At 48.1% G+C, this 12,402-nt stretch overlaps 1 protein-coding gene across 1 annotated transcript in view; it reads right to left on the minus strand.

Moving 5' to 3' along the window:
- Positions 1-3,737, minus strand: part of TCP11L1 (t-complex 11 like 1) — a 28,315-nt gene extending 24,578 nt beyond the window's left edge. Inside the window, exons 1-2 of the mRNA XM_001506950.4 lie at positions 3,649-3,737; positions 3,114-3,293 (exon numbers count right to left, since the gene is read on the minus strand). Of these exons, the coding sequence (XP_001507000.1) occupies positions 3,114-3,270 (157 nt within the window). The 5' untranslated portion in view covers positions 3,271-3,293; positions 3,649-3,737. The remainder of the gene's footprint in view (positions 1-3,113; positions 3,294-3,648) is intronic.
- Positions 3,738-12,402: the final 8,665 nt, after the last annotated feature.

The raw sequence follows: 12,402 nt of genomic DNA on the forward strand, positions 1-12,402 counted from the left end.
TTAGTTAATTGAGGGAGAAGGTTTCTTTTAGTAAACAAAATGTTACTCCACATTCTATCTCTGACAGGAGTGCTAAAGTTTCACTTTAGAGGAGGGGGGACAAAAAAGTGAGGAAAGTGGGTGAAAAAAGGAGGGAGAAGGAAACTGCAGGGAAAGGGAAGTGTAAAGGGGGAAAAAGGAGAGGACATAGAGGAGGAAAGAATTATTTTGGTACTTAAGTGCTTATTATTGTTCCAGTCAGTCAATCAATTGTATTTATGGAGCGCTTACTGTGTGCAGAGTACTGTACTAAGCGCTTGGGAGATTACAACACAGCAATACACAGAAACATTCCCTACCCACAATGAGCTTACAGTCCAAACCAAACCCTTTACTAGGCACCAAGGTAGATACGAGACAATCAGGTCCAACTCAGTCCCTTTTCCACCTGGGGCTCACAATCTATGGAGAACGGGCATTAAATCCCCATTTCACAGATGAGGAAACTGAGGCCCAGAGAAGTAAAGTGATTTGCCCACAGTGGCCCAGCAGAAAAGTGGCCGAGCCGGGACGAAAGGAACCAAGTTCTTCTGACTCCTGAACCCGTGCTCTTTCCACTAGGCTACACATCAAAGCAGGGAGAAGGGGAGAGGAAGGTCGAAGTACTCACTAATCACCGCTATGGTGTTTCTCACTCTCACCGGGCTCTGGGAACCTGTGAAGGTGAGTGGTCTACCTGCCTCCCCGCCATTTCCTATGTCACTTCCATTCCGGAAGCAGTATTCATCACCTCTGTCCTCTTTAATCATTCGACTGAATTTCCTGAGTACTTACTATCCACAGAGCACTGTACTAAATACTTAGGAGAGTACAACACAACAGAGTTAGCAGACACGTTCCCTGCCCATTACGCATTCACAGACTCTAAGATGATTGTTCCTGAGTTAGTCGTGACTGGGTGTGTAAAGCACTTGACAAGTACCGTTAAAAAAAAAAAAGACATTTTTAAAATGTTCAAAGAAGCTGCAAATGAAGTCCTGGAAGACATGCAGTCTGTCAGCACCCAACCACGGCTTGCTGCGACACCACTCTGCCAGGTGAGCTATATGACAAGAACTGACAACAATGGGCTTTCCAAAGGAGCTAAATAGAGAGGTAAAATGGGTGTGAGCCCGTTCTGGGCAAGGATTGGCACTGTTTATTGTTGTACTGTTTTTTCCCCAAGTGCTTAGTACAGTGCTCTGCACACAGTAGGTGGTTAATAAATACAATTAAACAAATGAATGATAAGTTAGCAGGGCAGGCAGAAACCCTAAATCGGATTCTGCAACAAACTACACCATTATGTGGCCTTCTTAGACGGAGATATCCTTCTTAGACGGAGATACCCCCTTGGGGAAAGGTCAGGCTGGGAGAAGAAGTGTCAGCAGCAAACTGTAATGGGGTCAGTAAACACGATGGCAGCCTCGTACGGCTAGAGCACGGGCCTGGATGTCAGAAGATCGGAAGTTCTAATCTCACCACTTGCCTGAGTGCGACCTTGGGCAGGTCATTCATTTCTCTGGGTCTCAGTTACCTCATCTGTAAAATGGGGAACGAGACCATGAGCCCCACGCGGGGCACGGGCTGTGTCTAACCCAATTTTCTTGTATCCACCCCACGCTTAGTACAGTGGCTGGCACTTAGTAAGCACTTAACAAATATCATAATTTATTATTATTACTATTACAAGCTCTGCCTATCAGCAGAGGTGTGGAAAAGACTGTCAGCCATGCACCTTTCATCCATGTGGTTTCAGGCTCAACTACATCAGCAGTAATATCTAAATATCACAATATCAGCAGTAATAGCATAAACATGAATGACCTGAATACTCAAGAAATGCAACGATGCTTCATATGACAATCAGTTGTGAACCACTTTGAACTTTTCAGAATTCTGTTACTACTTTTGTGAACTCAAGGGGTGCATCATCAATGTGGACACTCCTAGATTCGGGCATACCCTCGAAGCCCTTCACTTTGAACTAGTGAAATTAGGAAAAAAAGGGGAAAAAAAAGTATTCCTCCCTTATCAAAATATAGATTGCTGCAACTACAGTGAAAGCACAAGTCTGGAAGAATCACCAGCTTCCGAGTCACGGCCACAGCAGACCAACTTTGTGAGATGGCAGGGAATTGAAATGATCTGAAACCCAAACGCCTATCACTGAAAGGTAAAAGACATACCAAATTGCATGTCATCCCAGCTTGTGGCAATTAAGGTGACAGGAGATTGAAGAAGGATGTGGTACCTGCCCTTGTAACCTGCCCATCCCTAGTGGGCACAAGCTGGCAGTGGCCGAGGGCAAAAGATGTTTCTGCATCTCTATTTCCTCACCTTTACCCCGACCACTACCTGTCAGATCCTCAAGCTCTGTTTAGAATCCACGGGAGTGCTTCGGGACTACAAATCTCAGAAATACCTGGGTCATGTAAATCCTAATCTTCATCTCTTACTGCCCTCTTGGCCTCCATGCTTACATCAAATAGGCGATTGAGGTGCTGAAACTTGCGTAAGAACTTGTGTCCAGTTCAACTGTTGCGTTCCACCCAAACCCATAGAAACGAATAGGTGTTTTCCTGTGGGGCTGCCCATTCCAGTTTAGGCCCAGATGACCGCAGCCTTTGGAGTTAAAGTAGCATTTTGCACTCCCATCTTCTCCTTTCCAGGAGGGTTCAGGGAAGACAAAATGACCATAATGACAGGATGAGGAAGGTACATCTTGAGAGAGTTTAAAAATGTGCGGGCAGAGACCGTTTCTACCATCTTGGCCGTTATACTCTCCCAAGAGTTTAGTACAGTGCTCTGCACAGGGTAAGTGCTCGATAAAAACCACTGGCTGATGGATTCATTAATGGACAAAGTGCCCCAGTGACAGGAGCGGGGCTGCCTAGAGCAGCAGTTATACGCTCCTGCATAGGATCATACTGCTGTTCTTCAGTAGTCTTACAAACTGGAAATGCTGCCCAACTGTTCCATTTCACACTGACCTAGGCCCAAATAAGAAGTATTACTGGACTACTGGATTACGCTTTATGAGGCATCTGAAAGCCTTGGGCGAATCGGATAGGAGAAAAGAGCTGCTTCCTTACACTGAGGCAGAAGGTCCTGGTGCGGTTTTGGAGTACTCTGCCTTATCCTTTTCCGCATGGACTCGTCGCTGTTGCCCACTCGGTCTTCGGGGATGCGCTCTGAACCGCTTGATTTTCCTCCTCCACTTGAATCTGGATTGTCGGGATTCTGAGACATTCTCGGTGGGTTTTTTCACTTCTCTGGGAACGGAAGAAATCAACAAAAGGTGACGGATTGCCCAGGAATCCTGGAGGATGGGTGAGCCTCCTCACGGGAAGAGCAGGGTGCTGTTTTAAGTCCCTGCCATTTGCCAAGGATCCCACTCAATCGATTCACTTTCCCCCAAACATACCACGTTTCAGCCGCCAGCCCAAAGGCTATAAGGGCTTATGAATGAAGGATATTTATATGGAAAGCTCTGAAATCAGAGTTCTATAAGATATATTACCTAATTATGGGGGCAAAACCAATATGGTGGGAACTGAAACAGGGTGAACATGTTATGTACGCACATTACCTAGAAATAACAGTTGCTTTGATTTGGGGATCACTTACAGTAGGTAAGCAATGTCTTCCTGGTCTACCAGCCCGCAGAAGAAATATGGCTCGCCAAAAAACTGAATCAGTGTAGGAGCTGTGGCTTTCTGGAAGAAAACAGTTGCATGAGATACACTGACACAACATCAAAATTATTGCAAAACCCTAATAAGCAATGTGCTGATCTTCTCCCCAAACAGCAGAAGAGCGGGAAACTGTTGGCTTGTGTAAGAGGGACGGAAGCAAATACCTGCATTATTGTGGTTTGGGCATTTGATTTTTGAGTCTAAAGCAGATACAACTTAGTGGAGGCTTGTAACATGAGCCTTTTATTCATCTAAGAGTTTCCATGAAGACTCTTCCTCTATTCGCAGCCTTCCTTTCCAACCAAAGAGGCAACACACTGGGCCCATTGCTTGTCATATCCCTTTCTAGATTACTGTATCAATTTCCTTACTGGTCTTCCTGTCTCCCACTGTCCCATATTTCACCCTTCCCGGCTAATCTCACTCTGCTTCCTTCTTGACTTTCCCACCTCTCCTTGCTCCTATGTCTCCCCCTTACTGGAACTCTCCCTCTTCTCCCACCTTCAATTCCATCGGACCTTCAAGGCAACTTGGTTGGGTCCGTCCAACAGCCATCCCTGGCAATTCCTTTATACACCTTAACTTTTATCCATATTCTCAACATAAAGCTTACACTTAATTATCCTAGCCACAGCCATAGGGTTGGATAAATGCCTGGGAACTTTTCCAAGTGCTTAGCACAGTAGGCAGTTCACAAGGGCTGTGTTGTTGTTGTTTTTTACCAAAGGTAATTATAAAGACAAATCTGATACATCTCCAGTTATATTGAAAATTATTTGCAATTTTGTCAGGATCACAAAGCTCCTTCTTAGAACATAATTTGATTTCATCACGCATTTGAAATCCAAGGAAAGATGGGTTCACAGGATCCTCCAAGTGTATGCAGCTAACTGAGAACATTTTCTTACTCGGAGAATAGGAAGAGAAGAACCACAGTCCACACCCTCCTGGAACTGGAGGGAACTATGAGTGCAGTTGGGATGGGAACGTTTTAATACCGAACCACTAATGCAGGAATTTGTCGTCTGAATTTTTATTTTCTTCTTTCAAGACATCCACAGTGTTTATGTGTTCACCGCTCTCAAACAGCTAGGGAAACTGCCTGGCAAGCGAGCCTCTCTAATATTTAACATGGCACAACCGATCTTGACTGCTAGGTCTATGGAACGAGATCACCTCAAAACCTCATTACTTCTTCAACATTCTGGTGAGCGAGGTAGGAAAGGATGATTGAAGGGGTGATATTTTCTGGAGTTCATAGTTGGGGCAGAGTATGGCTGACTGATTGATCCTTTATGCTGTAAACCCGTTCTGGGCAGGCAATGTATCCAACTACTCTGTTGTGTGGAATTCTCCCAAGTGCTTAGTACGGTGCTCTGTACATAGAAGGCACTCATTAAATACCACTGATTGATGGACAGAAGTAATGAGGGGAGAGAAAAAAGGAAAGAAATTAGCTACACAGCTAATTAGCGACACAGTAACAGAGGGTTAAGCCCAGAGATGGATACAGAGGAGAGAAAGACGAGTCAGAGGAAAATTCACCAATCAGTCATCAATCTCTGTAGGGAGAGCACTGTACTAGGTGCTTGGGAGAGTGCAATTCAAAAGAGTAGTAGGTATAGCCAATCCCACAAAGATCTTACAGACAAACCCTCATGATAAATCATTGGTATTTACTGAGCGCTTACTGTGAGCCGAGCAGCGTATTAAGCGCTTGGGAGAGTACAACAGGGTTGGCAGTTTTGTTCTCTGCCCACCAGGAGCTTGCAATCTATAAGGGAAGACAGATATTAAAATATAGATAGATTTAAAAAGTGCTATAACAGCTGTGGGGTGAATAACAAGTGCTTAAAGGGCACAACTCCAAGTGCACAGGTAACACAGAAGGGAAGGGTAGGGGAAATAATAATAATCATGGTATTTGTTAAGTGCTATGTGCCAGGCACTGTACTAAGTGCTGGGGTAGATACAAGCTAAACTGGTTGGACACAGTTCATATTCCACATGGTCTTCAGTCTTAATCCCCATTTTACAGATGAGGGAACTGAGGTTCAGAGAAGTTAAGTGATTTGCCCAAGGTTACACAGTCAATGAGTGGCGAAGTGGAATCAGAACCCATGACCTTCTGACTCCAGGTCCGTGCTGAGGGCTCAGTCAGGAAAGCCCTCTTGGAGGAGATGTCATTTTAATAAGGCTTTGCTCAGGAGTCGGGTAATTAGTTAGCATGCCAGAATCACTTACCATTATTGGTGCAGACAGAAGCAAACAAGACTAAATAGAGAAATTGCAACTGGCCCAGGTCCCTGTTGCAGCTACTCTCTGGAGACTCCATCATGGCCACCCACCCTGCTCCCAGGGGCTGGCCAGGAGCGAAACCCCAAGGGAACAGCATGCAACAGCAGTGGAGGAAAAGATCTGTTGGTTCACATCTTTTTTCAAAAAAAAGTTATTTGTTAAGCACTGTATGCCAGGCACAGAACTAAGTGCTGGGGTAGATGCCACAAGCTAATCAGGTCGGACACAATTCATATTCATTCAATTGTATTTATTGAGGGCTTATTGGGTACCGAGCACTGTACTAAGTGCTTGGAAAAATACAATTCTGCAACAGAGACCATCCGCATGTGGTGCTCACAGAATTGATCCCCATTTTACAGATGAGGTACCTGAGCCCAGAGAAGTTAGGTGACTTGTCTGAAGTCACACAGCAGACAGGTGGAGAAGCCCAGGATTAGAACCCATTTCCTTCTGACTCCCAGGCCATGCTCTATCCACTAGACCACACTACCTCTCGACTCTCCACTCTCTTCCCTCCTGCCCTTGCCTATCTCATGTTAGACACTCACCTCTCATGGCTGTCACGGCCCTTGCCTTCTCTTTTGTGGCCAAAAGCAGCGTGTGTTTGTTTTGGGGGGGGAGAGAAGAAGGTGTCCCATCAGCCATCTTTTGAGTGGGGCAACATAGAATTCCAAATTTAATTGAGTCTCTGCCTAATTCAGGAGTCCCTGGCCACTTTAGAAATGACGCCATTGCCTCTTCGTTTGGCCCAATACTTTGTTACGTTTAACATGCAGGTTCTGGATTTTCTCTTGGTCAGTAATGACAGCAATCGTGACATTTATTATATGTTCGTGATGAACAAGACACTGTACTAGGGACTTGAGGAGAAATACACGCGACGAACTACTCCAACTCACACCGTGGCTCACAATCAATCTGAAGGGAAGGCTGGAGGGGAGAGGAGGCCGGATGCAGGCGCGTGAAGGAATAACAAATAAATTGCACAGCGTGCCTACTCACTAAATCGCCCGGCCCCCCTGGACGATGAAACTGGGTGCTTGTTATCAACCCTGCAAAGGAGTCTTGGAGCTGGGCACTCCCTTGATCCGGGAAAACCGCCCGGCCTTTTTGGACTGGTCACTGAACCTCCTAGAAGCAGAGTGGCTTCAGTGGAAAGAGCCCGGGCTTGGGAGTCGGAGGTCATGGGTTCGAATCCCAGCTCTGCCACTTGTCAGCTGACTGTGGCAAATCACTTCACCACTCTGGGCCTCAGTTACCTCATCTGTAAAATGGGGATTAACAGTGAGCCTCCCGTGGGACACCTGATGACCCTGTATCTACCCCAGCACTTTAGAACGTGCTCTGCACATAGTAAGTGCTTAACAAATGCCAACATTATTACCTCTTCTCCCTTCCTACTGCCCATCCCACACCGACCGCTCCTCTGCCGCCCACCTCCTCACCGTGCCCCGTCCTCGCCTATCCCACTGTCGACCCCTGGCCCCCGTCCTCCCGCTGACCTGGAATGCCCTCCCTCCTCACCTCCGCCAAACTAACTCTCTTCCCCTCTTCAAAGCCCTATTGAGAGCTCACCTCCTCCAAGAGGCCTTCCCAGACTGAGCTTCCCCTTTTCCCTCTGCTCCCCCTTCACCTCCCCTCGGCTAAGCCCCCTTTCCCTCTGCTCCTCTCCCTTCCCCTCCCCTCAGCACTGTGCTCATTTGTCTATATTTTTATTCCCCTATTTATTTTGTTCATGAGGTGTTCTCGTCTATTTATGGTGACTAAGTTGTCTTGTTTTTTGTCCGTCTCCCCCAGTTGGGCTGCAAGGCCGTCAACGGGCAGGGATGGTCTCGGTCGCCGAACTGCCCATTCCAAGCGCTCAGTGCGGTGCTCTGCACATAGTGAGCGCTCGTAAATACTGCTGAAAGAACGAAAGCTGATTCCCCAACAGCAGCGTGTTGGGCGAAAGGGTTGGGAGGGTCGGGGCTCTTCCCACCATCGCCTGTGCGAGTGCGGGCGGGGTCACGGGCGCACAGCAGGATGCACCACCCCAAAGAGGCCGGGACACCTCTCCGTTCCTTCATTCATTTTCCACTCGGGCCTATTAGTGAGCGCTTCCTACCGCCTGGGAGGGACGATTCGGCAACGGACGAGACCATCCCTGCCCGACACGGGTTGGTTAGGTGGCTGCCATTTCACTGACAGCCCACCCCCCGTTTTGAGCAGGGCGCCGTCGGGTCTGGTTCCTTCCTGATGCTCCCGGGGCGACGCTTGGCCTACAGTGAGAACCAGAAGACGTCATTTCACGGGGGCAGCCTGCTTGGAGAGGAAGGGGGGACGGGACATGCCGGTCCTTCCCCCTTCAAGGGGGTGATGGTTGGGGGGGGGGTCCCTTGACCAAAGTGAGGGCCCGTTGGGCTCGCTGGGCGACGAAGGGAGGGAGCCGGCCTGGGGGCCTGCCAGCCCCGCTGCAAAGCGCTGGGAGGTTGGGCGACACGGTGCGACTGGGACGAGGCAGCTGGTCAACCGCAGAAGATTGGGGGGGGGGGGGGGTGTGTCCTTTTCAGGGCCGCAGGCTGGATGGGCTGAGTTAGGCGGGGGCTGCAGGGAGGGGGAGAGGCGCCCCTGCCAGAAAAAAGCGGCAGGTGCGGGGGGGGGGGGTCTGCGCTCTTCATCCCTCATCCTCCCCGGGCCCGGCGGTCCTTACCTGGTCGGCGCCGCTGAGCGGGTCTCGTGGCGGCGGCGGCGGCCTCCTCCTCCCCTCCCCTCCGTGACGAGGGCGGGCGGGGCCTGGGCGCCGCCATGTCGCCGTACGGAAAGCAGGCCGCCGCCATGTCGCCGTACGGACAGGGCCCCGATGGGCCCCTTCTGTTACAGGGCAACGGGCCGTTTAGCGGCCGGCCTCAACGGGCGTTTGTTTTCTCCTGGCTCGGGGCGGGTTAATTGGGACATGTGCAGGAAATAGCACGAGCCCACAGCTAAGGAGGAAAGACTATCCCGAGAGGCTCAGCATCGATTTTATCACCCCCCAACCACCCCCTCCCCAACTTCACTGCTTTGCTTTCTCTTCCTGCTCGCTTCCATTTCTCCTAGGTGAACAGAACATTCGTTTACTTGCAGCTGACTCTTCCTCACTTTATATGCTCCATCTTTATGTACTGCTATTGTTTTGTCTGTTCTCCCCCCGATTGGACTGTAAGCCCGTCAATGGGCAGGGACTGTCTCTCTCTGTTGCCGAATTGTACATACCAAGCGCCTAGTACAGTGCTGTGCACAGAGTAAGCGCTCAGTAAATACTATTGAATGAATCTTCTTCCCATCATTTATTACCTGACCCCTCTCCTCCCCTCCCACTGACTTGTGTGTCCCTTGAGGGCAGGAATCAAATATCCTAAACGTATTGTGCTCTCCCATCTGCTTAGTACAAGGACTTTCCCCACAGTTGGTCGTCGATTAAAGGTACTGACATTCATTCTGCGGTTTCAAAGCCTGGGACCTGGGTTCCAATTCCGGCTCCACCATGTACTTTCTGGGTGACTTTGGGCGGGCCACTTAACCTCTCTGTTCCATATCTGCAAAGAGGGAATTCAATGCCTGTTCTCCCCGCTAGACAATGAGTCCCATGTGGGACCAAATCATCTACCTCTCCAGCCATGATTGTCCCTTCTCTGTAGTCTCACACTTCCTCCGGGATGTCTCTGCATGTCTTAGCCAATATAGTATAGTAAGCATTTTGTAAGCGATTACTGCAATGATCATGAAAATGGATCGCTCCCATTGACCTACAGACACAGACAGGTGAGTTGTCCAAACTTTCAGTGCAAGTTGGCATGGGCCTCCCTCACCTGTCTCCTAATTGCACTGGCACCATAACTGATTTTGGGTCCTGAAGCCCTGAGGCAACAACCCCTCAGACCTTCTTGGAAGACTCCACAAGAGCTGTAACTGTTGAATAAAGCATTACTGATCCAGAAGGAGGAAACTCAATAGGAAGACCACATCCGTTTCAACACTAAGGCCTGTGTCTAGTTGGGAGAAACCGACCATACGAGCGTCTGAAACCTGTGTTCATATCTTTCTTCAAATCTGTCACTGTCCCTTTCTGTTGGCAGAGCTTTCTTACTACCGTTGGGCCAAGCTGTTATTTTAATACTCTCTAATTCAACAGTACAGATGGCAAAAAAAAAGTAGAAGAAAAAAGATACTTCTTCAAATTTTTGTTCTACCATTTGAAACGTATCAGTACTAAAACGAATAGGCAACAGGAACAGATGAAAATTCTTATCACCATTTTCACTCTGAACAGACACCTCTGTGCCATGTTAAGAGGCAGGATCGTAAATAACGATCTGACATAGTCAATCCCTTGGCACCAATACAGTTTTCCTTCCTCATGACATGGCTACTGGAACTGCTGTATTATCTCTGCAGGCTTCCTGCCTCTACCCCTCCCTTTAGAAGTCTCCACACTGCCTTCCAGATCGTCTTCCTGAAACGCTGCTCAGTAACCGTTCCTTCACTCCTCTAAAACCTCCCTGGCTGCCTATCTGCTTCCGCAGCAAAGATACGCACTTTACCACGGGCTTCAAGGCTCTCCACATTTCACATATCAGCTCCCTTTACCTGCTACTTCACAGCTCACGCCCCTGCCGAGATCACCTCCCACCTGGACCCTGATTTCATCAGGCTCACCTCCAAAACCCTTGATCAAGCTATTCCCCTAAACTGGAACCTTCCGTCCCTCATAGAACCACCAGACCTCTCAGCAGCCGCACTCCTTCACAGCTCTAAAATTCATCTCCTCCACTGAGGTTTCACCAAATTCCCAGTATTGCATAGCACAGCAATCCGACAGCCACCTCTAGCACTTATCTATTGATTTATACCCATCCTCAGCATTTAGTTTGATGCCAATGTTTGTAAATACTTTTATGACTACCTCCCCTTTCCAAGTATCAATCATTTTATCGGGCACTTACTGTGTGCAGAGCACTGTACTAAGCACTTGGTAGAGTATACGATGACAGAGCTGATATTTACATTCCCTGCCCACAATGAGTTTACAGTCTAGAGTATTGGGAAGCTCATCCACTCCCATGGTTTTAAGTACCGTCTCTAGAAGAATGACTCCCAAATCTACCTCTCCAGCCATGATTGTCCCTTCTCTGTAGTCTCACACTTCCTTCGGGATGTCTCTGAATGTCTTAGCCAATCAACTGTATTTATTGAGCGCTTATTATGTGCAGAACACTGTTCTACGCACTTGGAAGAGTATAATATGACAGAGTTGGTAGAAATGTTCCCTGTCCACAGTGAGCTTACAGTCTAGAGGGACTTGCCCACACCTTACGTCCAAAACATCTCCCCAACCCTGTCTTCTCCATGACTTCACCCATCATTGACGACGACATCACAATTCTCTCACAAGCCCATAACATCAGCATTATCCTTGACTAATCTCTGCTTCAACCTGCATGTACAGTCAGTCACCAGATGGTCACAACATCTCTAGAATCCACCCTTTCCTCTCCATCCAAACTGCCACCCTGTTTGTCCAAGTACTCGGCCTAGTTCGTCTAGACTACTGCAGTCTAGACTACTGTAGTCTTGTCGTGGACTTCCGTGGCCCCAGCCTCTTCCCTCTCCAGTCCATACTTTCACTCTACTTTCTGGATCATTTTCCTTTAAAAAAACCCAAAACACAAAAAACTGAAGCTCCCTACTCCTCAAAAGCCCTCAGTGATTGTCCATCCATCCCCACAAACAGAAATTCCTCATCACTGGCCTTACAGCACTCTAACTTTCTCTTTCTTCCCCCACCATCTATTCTCACTCCTCTTCCACATACATTCTGCTCCTCTAATGCCAAGCCTACTCACTATGTCTCTTGTCTCCTTACCCTTGCCCTCTTGCTCCCTCCCTCCCCTTCTCCATTTTCAAAGCCCTACTACCATCTCATCTCCCCATCCTATTTCTCCCTCCCTACAGGGTCACTTATGACCCCTAAAAAAGCATCTACGTACTCACCCCACCCCTGGTCCCAACCACACATAACTATAAACTCACTGTAGGCAGGAAATGGGTCTAACTCATATTTTATACTCCAAAGCTCTTAGTACAGTGCTCTGCACACAGTATGTGCTCAAGCACTGATTATGAACATATCCTTAGAGTCAGTTACTTCCCTTACCTCTATTTTAATGTCTGTGTCACCCACTAGATTGTAAATTCCTGGAGGACAGGGACCAGGTCTACTTACTATATCGACAAGTGTTTACGGCACACGGTAAGCACTCAAATACCACTGATGATGGTGGTGGTAGCTGCAGGGAAAGGGAAAACATTTCTGAAAGTGTCAGTGACAGGGAGAGAAGTAGTAGTCGTTGGGAGACTCGGACTGAAG

Source organism: Ornithorhynchus anatinus, chromosome 3 (assembly GCF_004115215.2).
Source record: "Ornithorhynchus anatinus isolate Pmale09 chromosome 3, mOrnAna1.pri.v4, whole genome shotgun sequence".
NCBI lineage: Eukaryota > Metazoa > Chordata > Mammalia > Monotremata > Ornithorhynchidae > Ornithorhynchus > Ornithorhynchus anatinus.